Below are 19,369 nucleotides of genomic sequence, written 5' to 3' on the forward strand. Positions count from 1 at the left end.
TGACTCAGGCTAATTTCCTTTACTGTATCCTTTTTTCCTGTGTTTTTTCTTTAATATTAAAAGTATTTTAAAATCTTATGCTGAATCCTAATTTATAAAATAGACAAGACCAGTGATGCTCTCGCTGAAGAACAAATGGGGACCCAGGATTCCAAATATTTAAAGGGTGGCAATATCTAGTTTCATTTTGTACCTTTTTTGTTGTTGTTAATTAACAATTCATAATATAGATAAAAGGCTTCATTTCTTTTCTTACCAAATGCATCACTTTTTGTTTCTACTGGTAGGAAAGCGTAAGATTAAATAGCGGTGTCCAGGCTTATTAGCCTTTTTAATTTTTATGTGAAAGATGGAATCTTTAGAACCTGTCCCATCTTAGCTAGATCTCTGTCTTCAGCAATATCCAACAGTTTGATGGGTTTAGACCCTGTAAGTGAGTGTAAGGGAGCAATCTACAGTGCCTCTAATGCTTGGCTCATGAGGAACTATATAAATGTGGGCATCAGACCCAGCGTCCGGCCTGCAGAGGGAAGATCATTGGTGCAGAAGTAACTACTGCTCTTTCCTTCGATCGTCACCCATTATTTGATAAAACCATTCATCCAGCAAATACTTCCTGGGCCTCTATATGAGAGCCCCTTAAGAGCTGGAGCTTCGGCTTGCTCATTCCAGGGCTCTCCCACAGAATCTAACATCGTAAGCGCAAGGTAGGTACTTTGACCAAGGGACTCAAAGACCTTGTTCTGGAATTCCCGGCTTTAGACTGTCAGAGTGGGCAAAACTAGGTCTAAACTTCTACTGCCGTTGCCAAGATAAAGAACACAACTTGATCAGGGCTTCCTCAAAGCTAGCCTATAGTTCTATACCTTCAGCTGAAGCTTAATTCTTGCTGGCCCCTCGGATGAATGGAGGCCAGCCCTGCCTCGCGAAGACCCTACGGCGAAGGATGACATTGACATTCGAAGACACAAGACTAATCTGTTTATTAGGTGTGTTCTCATACGTCGAGGAGGGGGGTTTTTTGGCAAATAAATAAATAAATAATCAGACAAAGGGAGACTTTTGGGCAAAAGAGGGAGCTCAGGAAGAGGAGGCGGAGTCTTTGCATAGTTCTAAATGAACACAAGGTGGCAGCAGTAGGCAACGCGGATTTTCAGCAGAAATGCAGCACTTGCAAAAACCAGAAACTGGGAGGCTTTGAGAAAGAGAAGGTCGGAAGGTGACTAACTATTCCTTTATCACAGAGACCGTGGTGTGGAACATTCGTCCTCTCCACGGGGCGGCGGGAGGCAGCATCTTACATGATCTGCCTGGGCATCCCGTACCCGGTCATGCCTGCCTGGGAGGCCCCCTTGTTGCTGCCCATCTGCAGGCCGATGACGTTCTGTCCCTGGCGAAGCTGCTCCTCTGAAAATCCTCTCCGGTTCTGCTGAGCTTTCCTGGGCAGAGGAAGTGACGTGCAATAATGTCATTCTGACAGTTTTCAAACCCTTCCCAAGACATGTAGTTAGAAAGGCTCTACGGGGGTCACTAAATAGAACACCAGGCCACCAAATAGAACAGCAGGCCTTACACTGAGCTATACTACTGATAGGAGCCGTGATCCTACCCTGAGCTACACCCCCACCTTGAGCAATGGCCACCAAGGGCTATGGTCCTCCCGTGAGCCAACGCCCCACCCTGAGCTATGGCCCTACTCTGATTGTTAGTCCTATCCTGGGCTATGGTTCTATCACGAGTGATAGATAGAGTGATAGCTCTACTCCGAGTAGGCCCTTCCATGACACATGAGCTCTCAACTCCTTAGAACCCAGACTATTTTTCAGAATTTCCATGAAAGATCAGGGACTTCATTTTCGGACAACCTTCCTGTCATCCTCTCTCTCAAAGTTACCTCAAGCCCTTGTGCAAATTACAATCAGCTCTTTTTACAAAGCACGTCATAAATCCCATGCCCCATGGAGGGCAAAGGATTAATGTTCCTTCCTGTTGTAGAGCGGTAGCACCTAGGAGTTAAGGAGGGAAAGTTTCTTACTCTTAACCAGAGGGCAGCAAACTTCAGTAAAGAGCCAGGTAGTAACTAATTTTGGTTTTGTGGGTCACATAAACCACAATGTGTCGCTAGCAAAGCTGGGACTAAAAACAGAGTTTTAACTGGCCAGTATCTAGAAGGTTCTCAGACCAGGATCATTTAAAATGACACGAGGGGGTTCCTTTTTATAACTGTCTAGAAAAAGAAAGAGGGGTTAGGGAAACGAAGGGCCAATTATCTCCTACGAAGCACTCTTTTGCCTCCATGGCCCCCTGAGCTACTGGGTGGAGTTTAAGCTTCCTTGCTTTCCCTCCACCCCTGAAAACAACAGCGACAAGAAAATACATTTTTTACGGACATGACCCCATAATACATTATCCAGACCATGCCACTTTTGAAAGTGAAAAAGACTGCTGTTAAAAAATACACTGTGGGGGTGGGGGGTGCCTGGGACGCTCAGTTGGTTAAGCGTTCAATTCTTGATTTTGGCTCAGTCATGATCTCACAGTCTGTGGGATCATGCCCCACATAGGGCTCTGAGCTGACAGCATGGAGCTCGGGATTCTCCCCCCGACCCAGGGCTCTATGCCCCTCCCCCGCTCATATGCACATGCTCCCTGCCTCAAAATGAAAAAACATTTTAAAAAATAAATGAATACACTGGAACAACAGACATTAACCTGGACATATTTTCCTTTCATTAAATGCAAGAATAAATAAGTAAATAAGTTTAGGGCTCCTTGGATCATAATAAAACCAAATTGAGGCCTCAAGCCACCTCAGTCCTGCCTAGCGTCTGTAGAAACAGAGCACAGCCAGAGCTGGAGGGTCCCAGTATCTAGTAGGAAACACCCAACCGTTCAGCCCTGGGTGGGCTGTTGGCCTGAATGACAGCATCAGTCTTTCCTGGTTACTGGGGAATCAGCTGTGGGCCCCAAATGCTCAGTGTTGCAATAGCCTCTGGCGCTGCAGATGCTCTTTCTTGTAAAACTCACCCTCCTCGGTGGTGGGCTGGGGGTGGAGTGGGTAGGGNAGCCATCATCCTTGGTGACCGCAACGCTGCCAAGAGCCATCAGAGTCCTCTGCACGGCCGCCATGTCCTTCCCTGCAAGCCAACCAAGAAATCAAAGCCAAGCATGTGTCAAGGCTAAGGAATCTGGAAAGATGGGGCTGGTCCTCTGGGCAGAAAGTTCTGATGGGAGGCTGTAGGCGATCCCATTCAAGGAGATCAAATACTTCTCAAAGCCCCCAAGATAACCATGGCAAAACTTTCCAGAAAGGGACAACCCTCCCCCCCCCAATACTACTCTCTATACGACTCGCCCAGTTTCTAATTCATTCATAGTTGCTGTATGAATAAAACATTCCGAACACTTATCAGCTCAAGTACAAGTAGGTCCCTGCCCTGAGCAGAGGCCCTTGCTTCAGTGGGTTCTACAGACTGCGGCTAGGGGAGATCCTGCGGGTGGGCTTGCGAGCTGGTCTGCAGAAGAGGATTTTCCTCTGGACTGGGGGTGGGATTTGGGGTTGGGGGGAAGGAAACTGCAAAGAAGTTGCCTGGCTGGATTAAATGTGCTAAACCCCAGGTGGCTCCTTTTGCTTTCTCTGGGTTAAAAGGGTCTAAAATCAGCCATGCGCAGTGAATTGTATTCACTTGATGTATTTAATTGATTCCAAGAGCATTCACTTTGCTCTTTGGACTGGAGGCTGGCAAATGAAGGCAAGCAAATCAACACAGAAGGCACTCAATGTGACACAAATGGTGGGCCCTTTATTTTTGCAGCTTGGAAGGAGCTAAATGGAAATAATGAATAGCTGTCGTGTGTGTGTGTGTGTGTGTGTGTGTGTGTGTGTGTGAGTGTGTGAGTGGGGGGGGGAGACATGTGTGGTGTGCCCCTTCATACAGTGGGAAGGGGAGGCATGCTCTGAGAAGCCCAGTGACCCTGACTTCACAGAGGAGGCAAGTGACCCCGTGAGTCAGCCTGTTCCTCCCATCCTCTCTCCTTTCTTCCCTCCCAGCTGACGGTCCCGCCCAGGGCTGGGAAAAAGGCTACCTCGCGGTCAGCCCTGGATTAGACAGAGATCCCTGCACGGCACGAGCGTGGAGTGCAAAGCTCAAGGCACAGGGTTAGAAAGGAAGGCAAGGTTCAGTGGGGCAGGTGGCGTAGGGGGTGACGCCGGCAAAGTTAAGGGCAAACACTAAAAGGCCCTCTTGGCGCTGAGTGAGCCATCTGCTCTCTCCGGCCGTGCGGCTGCGGCTCGGTCACTGGGGAATACAGAATTACAGGAGAAAGGCAGATGGGAAGCAAGACTGGAGTAGAAGTCTAATGAAATAAACAATTCAGGTCCACAGAGGAAGTCCAGTTCAGGATGTCCATCTATTCAAAGAGGAGAGAGAGAGAGAGAGGAGAGGGAGAGAGAGAGACAGTAGATTCATCTTCCCTCACTTTTCTTCCCCACCCCATTAACCACAGGGTGGTTTCCGGGATCCTGAGGCCCGGCCGGGTTGGCTGACAGCTACAGTGGCGAAATGCTGTCCCTGGACAGTCCCCGGACTCAAGGTGCAGCTGGGGAGGTGCAGAACGGAGTGTCTGGGCAGCAGATGGATGGGGGAGGGCACAAGGAATCGTGAGACTTGAGAACAAACCCAGAGGTGGTTCTCAGAATGACTTCTCTCCCATAGGTACAAAGCTTTTCTGTAATTGTCACTGTGTAAAAGGATCTTTTTTTTTTAAGAGCTGTAGTGATGATAATCTTTTTTTTTTTAATTTTGTCTTTTTTTTTTAATTTATTTTTGAGAATCAGAGAGAGGCAGCGTGAGCAGGGGAGGGTCAGAGAGAGAGGGAGACACAGAATCCGAAGACAGGCTCCAGGCTCTGAGCTGTCAGCACAGAGCCCGACGCAGGGCTCCAACCCATGAACCGTGAGATCATCACCTGACCTGAAGTCGGACGCTTAACCACCTAAGCCACCCAGGCGCCCCTGTAGTGATGATATTCTTAGGGATCTCTGTGGAAAGAGATGGGGAGAGGGTTTGCTCTTAAGCAGTGAGCCATTAGAGAGAACTTACAGCAATAATTAAGCACAGGGAGGCTTGGGAAAGTTAGAGCATACATTCAACCCTACTCTGTACAAGGGCCACAGGAAATCGGTTTCTGGTGGTTGGAAAGCGCAGGTCTGGTAAGTCCAGGATCTGCGGGAATGTGCAGCCTGACACCCAGCAGCCCAGCCGCAGGTATGGCCCCGGAGCCCCGGGTGCAGAAGTAGGCTGTGTTAGCACAGACCCATCCCCTTCACAGGAAACTAGCTGGTGTCCTATTGCAGTAACCCGGGCAGGAAGGAGGGGGGAAAGTTGGCAAGGGTAAGACACCCAGGAGCCTGGACCTATTACCACCACCCACCCTCATCCTGGAAGGCGGAAAAGGAAGCAATTACATGATCGGGCAGAAGAAGCCAGGGAAGGAGGCTTTATTGACAAGAACACACTGAAAACGCTTTCCTTAAGAAAGATCCCAAGGCAAGAGATTTGATATAAATTATAAGCTGGATACTTTATTATACATGACATCAACCCAGTGGAATGGATATTATTCCCTCCAGGGTATGAATGGGAAAATGAATTCAGGGAGGTCAATTAATGTGCCCAGAGTCACTCAGCAAGTTAAACCAGAGCCTGGCACTAGCTCAGGGGTCTGAACGCAAAGCCCACACACAGTCCACTGGGCCGCCATCAGCCATGGGTCCCCACCGCAGGTTGGTTGGGGTGGCACGTTCCTCAGCAATCAGAGATAATCTGAAGGGGTGGCAATGGCTTTGTTAGCACCAGGCCAGAGGGAATGCACAGGCGACAAAATTAGGTCACTGTTCTTGGGCCCCATAAGGTCAATGGTACCAACCCCAAGAGCCATAAGTCTTTGAGTGAACTTGTTTGGGATAATTCCTCCGGGTCTCAACTCAAGTAAGGTTAAAGCAAGAAGAGTTGGGGCCTAGGGTGTCCCATCAGTGTGCCGGTCAAGTTCATCGTGGCCGATTTCTAAGTAACACTGTGAGCAGAAATCTGCCTCTCCGACTTGTCTCGTGTGCTTTCCAGACATCCCTCCTGAGGAACCGCGGCATGAAAGTGCTGAAATGGCGAGAGGGCCTTTTTCTAGCCTCACCTGTCTAGCCAGCTCCGAAGCCCGGATCACAGGCTGCTGGGGGGAAGGGGCCATTTGTAGAGGCTGATATCTGTAACCGGGGGGTCACATATTAAATGTCTAAAGGAGCAATGAGGTGAAGGAAGATCTGTGGATCTTGTAACCATCTGCCTAGAACACGGCCTTCTAGACTACTTCCGAACGAGGTTTCCCAAGCCTCTTGGACAATTTATGGAATAGCACGGGGGACATCTCTTTAAAAATATGAATTTCGAAGTCATTCCCCTCAGAGCTGGATTCAGCAGGCCTGGCAGGAGGCCTGGGAGTTTCTATTTTTAATAAGCTCTCCAGGTGATTTACACCATTAGGCAAGTTTGAGAAGCAGGGTAGCTCACAAACTAGACTGATTACCAGAAACTGAGAATGAGGGGGCGCCTGGGTGGCTTAGTCGGTTAAGCGTCCGACTTTNTGAAATACCTGAGAATCTTAAAAATTCAGATTCTGGAGCAATATCCTGAGAAGACTCTGACACAGCCAGATGGAGAGGCAAGCACTGTTCCACTACTTGACTTTTCGCTTGTTAAGAACATTGCACACGGTAAGCACTGCACAGTACTCCTTAACAAAAACTCCTCCCTTCGGAGACATCTTCCAGAAAGTCAAATGGTAAAGTCAATAATGAGAAGGGCTCTGACCCAAACTGGAAGCCAGCTCAGAGTCTGTGGCAGCCCTGAAAGCTACCCCTAGACACTTTGGCAAGGCAGCCTGAAAACACTGCTCAAGGCTATTCTTCCAAGAACAAAAAGAAGAACTGTCCTAAAAGAAGTATCCACTATAGGGAAGGGCTGGGAATTTTCTAGATGCTGAGTCCTTGGTGGTGACCTAAAAGTGAGACCCCTGGCCATAAAAAGGGAAGTGACACATGGAATAGGAGAGGCCAAATGCACACTACCAGCTCAGCATTTTGATCAGGCGACCTGAGCTTTTCTACCCTGTTCTTACAGGAGAGGCTGATATTAGACTTGCAATTATAGAAAAACAGATGGTGGCATAGTAGCCCCTCCTCGTCTCAACCTGGCAAACCTTTTCTCAGAGACTCTCAACAACCGAGTGTGCCCTCTTTCCTGCATTCTCACAAAGCGCTGTTTCCCCAAGTGTGGTCTTGCACTTCAGACTACTAAATGATAACTTCCAGGGGGTGGGGTCAAGGGTTCAGCCCCGTACGGCCCTCCCTCTGTCTCCCAACCGGGGATTCTTATTACCCATAAAGTTTGAGTGCTATTCCCATAAAGATACTTAAACAAGGGTCTTGTTCTCTTGAATTTTGTTTTTACTGTTTTCGTGATATCTTATGCATGTCGTTGGGAAGAAAAAATAATCGGAAGGGTTAAAAAGAAAAAGAAAGAAAGCCAGAGAGAAGTCATTTGGGTGGTAAAAGTCAGAGTGGGACATTCTACTATCAATACTAAAAGTTTTTACAGGGGCGCCTGTGTGGCTCAGTTGGTTAAGTGGCTAACTCTTGTGGTTTCAGCTCAGGTCATGATCTCACGGTTGGTAAATTCGAGCCCCATGTCAGAAGCCTGCTTGGGATTCGCTCTCTCCCTCTTTCTCTGCCCCGCCCCTGCTAGTGCTCTCTCTCTCGAAACAAATAAATAAATATTTTTTTTTAAATAAAAGTTTTTTACAGTTTATAGTCAAAACTCTTGGCTTCAGAGCTACTTCCATTTTCTATCAGTCTTGACTCATTGTTACTCTTGGAAGACTGGCTTTTTTCATCTTTCTGGAATCATTTCTTCTTTCCTTGAGTAATAACTTAGTCACCGCCCCCCAATTCTCTACACAAGATTGAGGAAATATTAACACAGTCAAAGGAGAAATGTCAGAGAGTAGGTTGGGCTTGCTCTGTGAGTTTCGTGAATTTTTGTCGCTTGCCCTTCTGCAGACTCTCTGGTGGGCAGTGGCTTCCACAGTCGGGTTCCCAGACCAGCAGAAGCAGCATCACCTATGAATCGGTAAGGAATGCAAATTCCTGGGCCCTACCCCAGATTTAATACCTCAGAAACACTCGGGCTGTGTTTTCAGAAGCTTACTGGGCTCGAGGTTGAGAACCACTGCTGAAGGAGAAACCTGCCAAACAGAGTCACGAGCAGCAGAGACTGTTCTGACAGAAAAGGAGGCTGCAGGCAGCAGGCACGTTGTGATGACTCAAGTCACTACAGGTACCTCACGAGATCCCCGTGTCTCTCAGATTGGGTGAAATGTTTCTTTGCTCTTGCTGTTCGAAATGACACACATAGAGCCACGTCCCCAGAGAATATATATTTGGACCTTTCAGGCACCCCACCTCCAATGTAAACCACACTCTTCCCTGACTCCTCGTCATCAAGGAAAGGGAACGGGGGCAGGGCAAAACCATGTGTCCAAGATCCTTGTCAGTAGGACTACTGAGAAAAGTAATCAGATGGGATTGATCTTTGAGTCTAGTCTGCTCTGACATTCTAGAATTCTACATGTCTAATGCTTGCTCACCATGTGGCTGTGCAGAGAAACCAAAAGTTAGCTGCTGATGGACTTACAATATGGGGGAAAGAAGCCAATATTGATTAGGTGTCTATTAGCCGGGCATGGTCATAGGCATTTTACACATTTAATCCTCACAAGAAGCTTCCGAGGAAGGCGCTAGACCTGTTTACTGTTTACAGAGAAGGAAAGCGAGGCTCTGAGTAGCTGAGCACTTAAACAAGTTCACGAAGTTGGGATGTAGCTAAAGAGTTTCAACCCATCTACCCGACTCCAAACTCATCTTTTCACTGTACCAAGATCTTCTGGGTCTGGAATTGGCAAATCAGTATATTATGGGGAAAGACCTCAAGAGGATAGTGACCATAGGATAGAAAAATGTCAATAAGGTGACCTGTGAAGCCGGCCCTCCATATTGGAGGATGGCCGATGCAGTGAAGGCACCACACGACAGAGGGCAGATGCCGTCCAGGCAACACTATCGGCTTCTGTATGAAGCCACTCATGAAATCTTTCTGTTCCAAGACAGAATAAATGCCTTTCCAGCCTTGCTCCCATCGCCTTCGTTTTCCATTTGTCGTAAAGAGGGACAGGCCAATGACCCTAGTGATGTTTGCCTTGCCACCATATATTATGCTCTACAATTGCCAGGCACTTTGCTAAGCGCTTCTAAGGCGTCATCCCATTGAAACCCCACATCGACCTTGTGAAATGGATAGCTGAGAAAATCGAAGCTTAGAGAAGTTAATCGGGGTGAGTGGTGGAGCAGAGGTATGAACCAGGCGGTCTAATTTCTGACTCAGAAATCTGTGTTGGGCCACCTTCCGGGGTAAGTTTTCTTTAAGTCTTTCTGACCAGCACACCCCCTAGTTCTCCCGTGTTCTCTCTCATTCTCTGTCTCTCTCACACACAAACACACACACTTCCTTTTCCTGCGCCTCCTGCGTCTCCTCCCCACTTTCCCTCCACAGACGAGACACTGACGTCTAAGCTCCGCTGCGCTCTCCTGAGTCATGGACAGCTGAGACAGCCCCACTCCCACCCCTTCCCGGCGCTCGCCACGGATCCAGAAGGAACCTGCCAGGCATTCACCTGCCCTCACCCAAGAGACAAGCTTCTCCAGTCCTCCCACGGGGCTCCAAGTGGCCCCCCGCTTCCTCCCCAGCGCTGAAAGGGGTTGCACACCCCCAGCTTCCACCCAGAGGAACTTCAGTTAGCTCCGTCTCTCATATCACTGTGGTTGGGTTGTTTTCTGGGCCATTCAGCCCTGGGTTCCTTTTTAAAGCCCAGAACCTTTTATTCTGATTGCTCTTAAGTTCGTTCCAAACAGTTCACTGTGCGTCCAAAAGGGGCTTCGGGATAACGGGTCCATCCGGGGCCCCTGCCTGTCTAGCGGATGCTACACGGGAGGGCATCTGGCAATCCTGGGCTCCTGCAGCTTCATTCGTCTGCGGCCTCTGAGCAGCACGGGGTCACTGGGCAGCCGTGGGCAAGCAGGACCCTACTGGGAAGACGTCAAGCAGGGGAGATGGCGGGCAGGGGGCAGAGAGCTATCGAGCATAACGCACCTTCAGAGGAGGAAGTGGCCAAGCAAGGAGGGCTGGACCCGCGGCGGCCACAGCCACCACACCCACGGTGCGTGGAATCAGGAAGGGATGGGAATAAACGGAAAACCACCGTCAGAGCAGTAGGGGGCATGCGGCACAAAGCTAAGCAAATGGCCCGATAGCTGTGCAAGTAAACACGTGCGTGCACCCTCACAGGCGCGCAGACACATGCGGGCCTGCCTTGTGGTGTCTCTTTGATTCAGGCTTGCTCATCCCCAGACATGAGTGACAACTGGCTCTGGTGGGAGGGACCCAGCCTCACTCACTCAGTACCCAGGGTCTCACCCTGGCCTGGCTCAAGGCCAAGCCCGTGCCTCCCTTCTCTGCCCAAAGCAACCCACTTCCCCACCTCTTGCTTCATTGTATGGTAACCAGTTCTGGCCTGGGCCTCCGTCAGTGATTCTGAGCATCCCTCCCTTAGAATGACTGTTCCGGAACCTCAGTCCTCCCGTGATGGGGGCCACTGGCCCTGGGGCCTCTGGAGGCCATGCGGACACCCCTAGGCATCTGCTTTGCTGGTGCCAGTCATGGCTACCTGTACCAGGTCAGTCACCCTTGGGGTGAGTCCCCTTCCTTTCTTCCTTTAAAGCTGCATCCTTTTTGCCCTGGGGGTGAGGCTCCTCAGTGTCTGCCTTGATTCCTTTTTTTTCTATGAGCATTAACCTGGCCTGGAGCCCACCTGTCCACGACCCTACCCTGGGCTACCACAGTCTCATTCATGCTTCTTGACCTCCCTCTCCCTTAATTAAGTATTCACACACAGGGCTGGGACAGGTGGTGTAGACCTCTCCCTTGCTCTGTTAATCAGCGACCGTGGCTCCCTACACCCCTCCTCTTCACTGCCAGCACCCCTGGGACGTAAAGTTTACCTGCGTGGCCTTCGGTAAAAGGGGAAAGGCAAGTAAAACACTGTCAGTCACGTAAAGACAGAGAAGCACACCTGGGGGCCCCATCTCCCACAGACTTCCCGGTTTCTTTCTCTTCCTACGTATTCCTGTACTTGGGGGCTCACCCTTCTATTCACATGATGCCCTAGGGCAGGGGCTCCATCTTTCTGTCCCACATGTTCCTGATTCCTCCTCCTCCTTCTCTTCATCCTCCTGTTATGACTCAACAGCACACTCATGGTGGAGGTGCAGGAAACAGCCTCCCGGTCAAAGCATGACAGGGCAGACTAGTTGAGGCCCTCCCTAGTCTCTGGCATCAGAGAGTTCAAGTTTGAGGTCTGGCTCTGCTAATTACTGGTCATACGCCGTGTACAGGTAATCATGGACAAGCTTCAGCGTCATCCTCTTTGAAGTGGGAAAATTCGCAACACCTCAGAGAACCGTAGGAGAATTAATTGGTATGACACAGTGAAGACCTCGTACCCTGCCGACGGTACGGGGAAATATCAATAAGCAGCGGCTCTCTTTCCTCGCCAGGACAATCATCACGGTTTTGATTTAAAGAGCAAAAACCAAGTCTCAACTGACATTCACGAGATTTGGAAGTGAGTGGCCAAGAAGTCCAATGGCCTGGCCTGAAGGTCTGGATACGTGAGTGTCTAAGTAATGGCAAAACATAGGTTACACGATTGGTGTCTTAGAATTTTAACACCTCACATGTGAGGGAATCAGGAAATACTAGCTCTTAGCCTGACACAGAGGGGGTGTAAGTGTTAAGGAGGCGATTGTTTCTTTAGAAGTTGTTTCGTAGGATGGTCCTCTGCTAGAAATCTGTTTCAACTGTTGTCTAAATACCTCTTAAAATACCATGTCTCTGGATCACAGGAAAGTTCCCCCCTCCTCACTGTCAGGACGGCCATTTGGGTCACTGCCCTGGGCATCCTATCGGATGTACCTGCTAACAGCCAGTGACCGAGCATGAGAGAGCACAGCCTACCGGAGAGGCCTGCTTGAACTTTTCTGTGGCTCCGGTGCCCGGCCGGCCTGGTGCGGAACAGCTGCACGGATGGACACACAGATTCGGGCCCAGGGGGACACTAAGCACTACGACCGCAGGTCCCAACTTCTCGGGCAGTGTCTCCGTTCACATCATTTCCCCCCAGTAACGGTGGATGGTCAAATACGTCCAGAAATGTAATTTGATTTTTATGCCTCATAAGACTTCTTAAGTCAATTCACAAATGTGAAAGAAAAAAAAATCATGTGTCACACTTTCTGAGCAGAATATATATCTGGAAGGGATAGTCACCAAGCCCTCAGATAATAGTTTCGTAAAAGGTGGGGGTGCTCTTGATTTCTCAGACGGATGACAGAACTGCGCCAGGCGGCTTTGTCTGGGAGCTCTGTTGCTGCCGGTGAGTCAGAAGCACGCTCACAACCCACCCCCCTTCTCTTCCAGTAGCTACCATTTGTTCAGAAAGAGTATGTTGTGGGAGGGGTAGCGGGAATGAAAGGCATCCATGTAACCATTTTAGCTTTCTCTCCGTGGAGCCTTCTGTTTACATGCTAGTTTGCTGAGGTCCCAGCCACCTCCCCAGGGTGCATGTTCCCGCAGAGGAGGGTAGCCTTGTTCATGGAACATCACAGAGCTTAGGCTAACAGTGCCGGGGGTTACAGCAGATAACCCCCCATTTCCACACCCCCCCCCGCCCCCCGCGGCGCACACAGGCTTAAGGAAGAACACTGTGAGCAGGTTTCAGAAAGAGATGGGCAAAGTGGAGCGGGAGGGAGAATAATCCCAAAGGCCTGAGAGCTGTTTACCTTCCCATAGATCCACCGTCTGAAAAATGTCAGTGGTCCTGACGCCGTAGATTTCAGCAGCTTTTAGGAACTGGGAGATTTGCTCCATCTGCTTAAAAGCCATCTTCGATTCTGAGATCTTGGGAATGGGCTCCTGTCCCGGGGGGTATAAACTGTTTATCAGCTTGCACAGGACCTGAAGGGCGAAAGGGGAGACAAAATCAATGCTCCCCTTTGTATTTACCCGTCACTAGTGCAAAGTGAGTCCCAGGCCCTACTGGGCACAGCTTCTGGGTTTGGCCAGAGTCAAGTCTTGCGCCCCAAGAAGCACACAGCTCAGGGCTGGGCGGCCAGGTTCCCATGCCAAACCCCAGAGATCCAGGTGCCCTCACTCCAGGGCTGAGTCCCAGGCACCCCTTCCCTGCTTGCTCCTCCCTTCCTTTCTCTGGGGGAGGGAAAGAATGTTTACAAATAGGCAACAATGTGTGGTGATGAGCCTGTGATTTCCAGACTTTCAATGGAGGGAGGAGAGGTCAAATAATAGAATCGAATATTATTTCCTCGCTCAGAAGGCAGATGAGAATCAGGCTTCCAAACTCACGCCTTATGTACCAGTGATGCGTAAAAGAACTGAACTGGGTACCCTCTTCCTAGATGCCTGTAACCCAAGTCCCGGGCGACCCAACAGAAGCGTGGGATAGCTGTTATGTAACAGTAAATCACAGCCTGCGGGGAAAAGATGGGCTGGTTCGACTCAGCGCTCCCCAACCCCCAAACGCACGGGCGCATCTGGTCGGAAAAGCAGTTATCAAATAAGGATTCCCTTCCGTTTCTTGAGAACCCTTGCATTCAGACATCCAGCAGCCGCAGGCAGCAAGGCTCGCGGAAGGAGGCGAAGGTGGCTAGCCTCTCCGACCTTTTCCTTTGTTGTACTTTGTAGCTAACCCATCCCCTGGGGGGAGAAATAACCCTCCCTTCCCCCCACCGAGCGCTGGTGGACGTAAAGGCTGGAGAAATAGAAGGCACATCCTTATCTCTATTCCCACTGGAGAAAGCAAAAGGGTTTCTAATCTGGCAACAACTCCCAAAGAAGCTGGCATGTCTCAGGCGGGTGGCGGATCCTCTAAGCCAGGTAGGGAGCTGTGCGGGGAGCCCGGCTCTTCAACCCTGGAGAAATAAAGGCATGCCCCTTCCCACCCCGCGAGCCACGGAGTTTGGCAGCCGCAGCTGCACCTGCAGCCTCCGGTTAGAAGAGAAAGCCCAGGAGGGCTTCCCAGCCCACTGCCCCAGCCGCGAGATCGCCGCCGGCCTTACCGTCCCGTCCATTAGCCATTTCTGAAAATGGGCCCTGCCGGGGGGCGGGTGCTCTATGTCCTCGGCGCACTGCAGGATGATCCAGTCCACCAGCTTGTTCTCCAGGTCCGCGTCGTACTTCTGCTCGATCTTCTCCTGCACCTCGCGGCTTAAGCCGTAGCTCGGGCCCCTGTTAGCCATGTCTGGAAGAGAAGATAGGACACGCGCGGCATCCACACAATAGCAACGGCGGCCCCGGCTCCCTGCGAACGGGGCTGGGACGCGGCTGGGCGGCCTGGCCCCGCAGCAGCAGAGCGGGCAGAAAGCCGGGCGGGGTTTAAATCAAGGAGCCAATGAAGCCACTGGGGTTTCACCTACCAACGCGAAAGAAAAGCGCAGCCACGCGCCAGTGACTCTAGAATAAAGCCCCTGCTGGTGCAGGGGGCTGGAACGCCCCTCTCGGTCCCGCCTATCGGTGGGATGAGATGAGATGATGTGCAAGGACTCCCAATCAAGGCTGAAGCCCCAGGCAGCCAGGGGGCTGGCTGGTGGTCGTGGCTTCCCCTCTCCAGAAGCGCTTTGCGGAGGCAGGGACCCTGAGATGGGGGAGAGCAGGTAATTAACAGGCAGGAAGGAAGGCCGCCTTGACGTTCAGTTGCTGGTGCTGCATGGCGCCTGGAAGAATGGTACACTGATTCGATTTTCTTCTAGCTGAGGAGGGTCAAACCGGGGCCGTTGCTAAGAGCCCTCCAAGAAGCCAGCCCCCTCGTGTGTCAGTCAAGCCCGCCCACCTCCCTCCCGCTGAGAGCTTCTTTCTGGCTGCACAATTCTTTCCCCTCCTCTGGGGGAGAAGGCCGATTGTGTACACGGTCGGCACACAGCTGCACAGGGCCTGGGGCCCCGGGGAGGGTCCATTCTGTCAGCTGTCCATCTGTCAGGAGTTGCCAGACCACTTTCCCTCTGCCCTGGGGTAACAGTTGTCTGGCTGGACAGGAGGGGAGGGGCTGAGAGCTGCCTCAGCTGCCAGCCAGATTTCATCTGGAAACTTCCATCCTAGTGACAACTCTTGTGCCTCAGTTTGACTCATCCAAAGAATGAGCCTTTTAAATGCTTTTTTTAAATAGAAAGATACTAAGAGCATGTTTTATAAAGGAGCAGAGCTCATCATCAATGTACTAAGAACTCGTGGAGTGAAAGATTTGGGTAGCATGTAACCATTTTCATCTGTGTGTTTTAGTCAAGGACCTGTCAGGCCCCACTGTGGTATACTTGGCCGAACAAGACCGCAGGAGAAATCAACTTAGACCTAAGTTGGTCTGAAATTTTTATAACTGCCCAAGAATGTGGCAATCTGTCTTCCAAACTGTAAGCCGCTTGGGGGTAAAGTCTCATTGGTGTTGTGTAAGTTTCTGGGTACTTTTCATGAGAGAAACACTCAAACATGGGTTCCTTTGGTTCATGGGGCAAATATGATTTGAGTGCTTAACTACCCCAAGTATTGTGCTGGAGAGGAATCAAATCGAATTCTTGCCCCTGGAACCGGCTGACTCAGGTGTATTAGATAAAGCAGTTCTGGTGGACCGAAAGGTAATCTTCATCCCTGTGCAAAGCTGGTTGGAAGCTAGGCAGGGAATGACTCCTCAAACCATACACGTATTGAGAGAAATCTCCTCCCCGCTGGGGCCTGGACCAGTGAAAATGTAATCACTTTGTAGACATGTGGGCGGTGTGCCTGAGAAAACAATTGGCGGTCAGTAGCTGAACGCCTGGAGAGAGAACTTTGAATCATAAAGATCTATAAGAGAATCAGCTTTTAGGAGAGCAGCGGGTTTAGAAAAAGGCACACAAAGGACTGACTAATGCAGACCTTGATGCTGAATGGAATCATCCGCTGAAGAAGCTCTAAAGACAACAGAGCTGTCTGTGGGCTTAGGGGAAGAGTTTAGAGCAGGGAGATTGTCAGCAGAATATTGGAAGTCACTGGGCTGCATCCTGGGTGTCAGCAGTAAGGTCAATTCCAACCTGTGACTGAGGAAACAGGTCCAAACAGAAGACATGTTACTTTCTCTGTGGCTGGAATTGCTCTAAGGAAGAGGCTGGCTTGTTATATGAAGCCGGAAACAGTTCTGAAAGATGTACATGTACATTGACTCTTTCTTTCTTTCTTTCTTTTTCTTTTCTTTTTTCTTTCTTTCTTTCTTTCTTTCTTTCTTTCTTTCTTTCTTTCTTTCTTTCTTTCTTTCCTTCTTTCTTTCTTTCTTCTTTCTTTCTTCTTCCTTTCTCTCTCTTCTTTTTCTTTCTTTCATTCTTTCTTTCTTCTTTCTTTCTTCCTTTCTCTTTCTCTTCTTTCTTCCTTTTTCCTNTTTCTTCTTCCTTTCTCTCTCTCTTCTTTTTCTTTCTTTCTTTCATTCTTTCTTCTTTCTTTCTTCCTTTCTCTTTCTCTTCTTTCTTCCTTCCTTTTTCCTTCCTTCCTTCCTTCCTTCCTTCCTTCCTTCCTCCCTCCCTCTCTCTTTCTTTTCTTCTTTTCTTTCATTCCTTTGCAGGTCTTTTGTACCCTTTCCTTCCACTGTAACAAAATAACTGGGGTGCTTTAAGTGAATGATTGAGCTCATGGTTCTGGGGAGGGTACAGTGGCAAAGAGCAGGGGCCACAACAAAGAATAGGTGGGAAATGTCCAGCAATCCACAGGAAGTTGTCTGAGAAAACAATGCTTGATCCCTGGGAGATATGGGCTCAACTCTACATTTACTGGCTGTCTACTAGTATTATAATAACTTTTTTCAATAACATTTTTAAAGGGCCAATGTATCTGAGTACAAAAAAAAAATGCATGAGGCGGGGCGCCTGGGTGGCTTAGTCGGTTAAGCGTCCGACTTTCGCTTAGGTCATGATCTCGCGGTTTGTGGGTTCGAGCCCCGCGTCGGGCTCTGTGCTGACTGCCAGCTCAGAGCCTGGAGCCTGTTTCAGTCTGTCACTCCCTCTCTCTCTCTGACCCTCCCCTGCTCACGCTCTCTCTCTCTCTCCTAGAAATAAATAAAAACATTAAAAAAAAATTTAAAAAAAATGCATGAGGCATGGCAATATGGTCTAAAAGCAAAATTAAACTGGTAAACAATAAACGCCAGTCAGGTGTCATGCTGAAAATGTGCACAAGGTACTCAGGTACAATTTTACCTAGAGGAAGGGGGAGGGGATTGAGAAAGAGGTTTATAACTGAGAGGACTTCAAGCCTCAAAAGATGACTGGGTGTTTGCCAGGTGAATGAGGCGAGGTGTTGTCAGGTGCATGGGGTGAAGCCAGAGGGGTTGGGAGCATCAGGAACATGACCGGCAAAGGCAGCTAATTCAAGCAGGCGAAATGTTCTAGTATCAACAAAGCATAGGATTAAAGAGAAGAGACACCCAGGAAGAAAAGTAAGGCTTGGATGTCAGGCAGGCTGTAGACCGTAAAGTAATCTGCTTGTAAGTGCTCATGGTTCCATCATCAGGAATTTTGAGAGCTACTTGTCACTTAGCCATTATCAGCAATTGAATTATGTAAACTTACACTTAAATAATTTACAAACATTGAATACTCAGAACGGATCACTTTTATTTTGCGATGCATTATTATTTCCTGTGCTTCTGAGAATATGGTTTATTGTCTCTATATGGTGGATTTACTACATAATGGTTTGCTACTGGCCGCTTCTTCCCAGCTTTGGTGATGTCACAGTGGTAGCTTCAAAACAGCCACAACAGTAGTATTTATGGGATGGATGTCGGTACGTTTGTAGATCAGGGTGTTCTTGTTTCGTTTTGCTTTTCTGGAAAGCTAGTTGTTTAATATTTCCTGCCATGGGACTTAGGCAAAAGAGTTTGAGTTTTTTCATAGAGAAAGAGAATCATCTGATTGGTTTGGATGAAGGAAAAGGGGATGGTCAGTATGACTCACAAGTTTGATGTGTGTAACGGGGTGATGTGGTGCCATTACTGTAAGGGGACCTGTGTGTGGGGAGGCACATATAGGGGAAAGGTAACAAAGTTTGTCCTGACTACATCTGGAGGCTAACATCCATCCCAGTTCACTAAATACTTGGTTTTATGGGTCTGGGGCTCAAGACAAAAGTCTGGAATGGAGGAATGGACTTGAATCATCTACATGAGAGTGGGGTTAAAATTAGGAGCAGGATTGCTTAAGCTAAGTAGCAGGAGAAGAGGGCCAGTATTAGAACTCATGGGAATGTTCACTTTGAAGCAGTGGGTGAGGGGTAGAAGCCAGCAAATGAGGCTGCACAGCGAGTCAGAGCTTCCTGGGGGTAAGTAATGTCCGGACAGAGCTCCTGACCTCAGTGGTCCTTTCATAGAGGGAGGCTGGCATATACGTGAGAATTTAAAAAGAGTAAGTTCTATCAAAAAGATGAGAACAGGGGCGCCTATTAAGGTTAAGTGTCTGACTCTGGATTTTGGCTCAGGTCATGATCTCACGGTTCATGAGTTTGAGCCTGCGTAGGGAGTTCGAGTCTCACATCAGGCTCTGCACTGACAGCACAGAACGTGCTTGGGATACTCTCTCTCTCTTCCTCTTTCTCTGCCCCTCCCCTGTTTGTGTTTTCTCTCTGTGTCTCTCAAAATAAATAAATAAACATTAAAAAAACAAAAAGGTGAGAACAGAATGCACAGAGGACCCAGTGACAAACTTCTTAGAAACAGAGGTGGGAAGGAGTTGGGAAAGGCTTTCACTGAGGAACAGACATTTGATTTTTTATTACTACTATTATTTTTTAGAATTTTTTTTAAATATAATTTATTGTCAAATTGGTTTCCATACAACACCCATTACTTAAAATCCCAACAAGTGCCCATCACCCACTTTCCCCTCTCCCCCACCCCCATCAACCCTCAGTCTGTTCTCAGTATTTAAGAGACTCTTATGGTTTATCTCTCTCCCTCTCTGTAACTTTTTTTCCCCATCCCCTTCCCTATGGTCTTCTGTTAAGTTTCTCAAGATCCATATATGAGTGAGAACATGATATCTGTCTTTCTCTGACTGACTTATTTCACTCAGCCTAATACCCTCCAGTTCCATCCATGTAGCTGCAAATGACCAGATTTC

At 49.0% G+C, this 19,369-nt stretch overlaps 1 protein-coding gene across 1 annotated transcript; it reads right to left on the reverse strand.

Annotated features, from left to right (window-relative positions):
• Positions 1-958: 958 nt before the first annotated feature.
• Positions 959-14,647, reverse strand: TAGLN3 (transgelin 3). Its single transcript, XM_077771865.1, has 5 exons — positions 14,297-14,647; positions 13,004-13,178; positions 3,028-3,137; positions 2,890-2,915; positions 959-1,439 (listed from the first exon to the last, which is right to left on the reverse strand). Exons 1-5 carry the CDS (start codon positions 14,474-14,476, stop codon positions 1,298-1,300), a joined length of 633 nt encoding a protein of 210 aa, XP_077627991.1. The 5' UTR covers positions 14,477-14,647; the 3' UTR covers positions 959-1,297.
• Between the last annotated feature and the right edge of the window lie 4,722 nt (positions 14,648-19,369).

The sequence above is a fragment of the Crocuta crocuta genome, unplaced genomic scaffold (genome assembly GCF_008692635.1).
Source record: "Crocuta crocuta isolate KB4526 unplaced genomic scaffold, BGI_CrCroc_1.0 scaffold56, whole genome shotgun sequence".
Classification (NCBI taxonomy): Eukaryota; Metazoa; Chordata; class Mammalia; order Carnivora; family Hyaenidae; genus Crocuta; species Crocuta crocuta.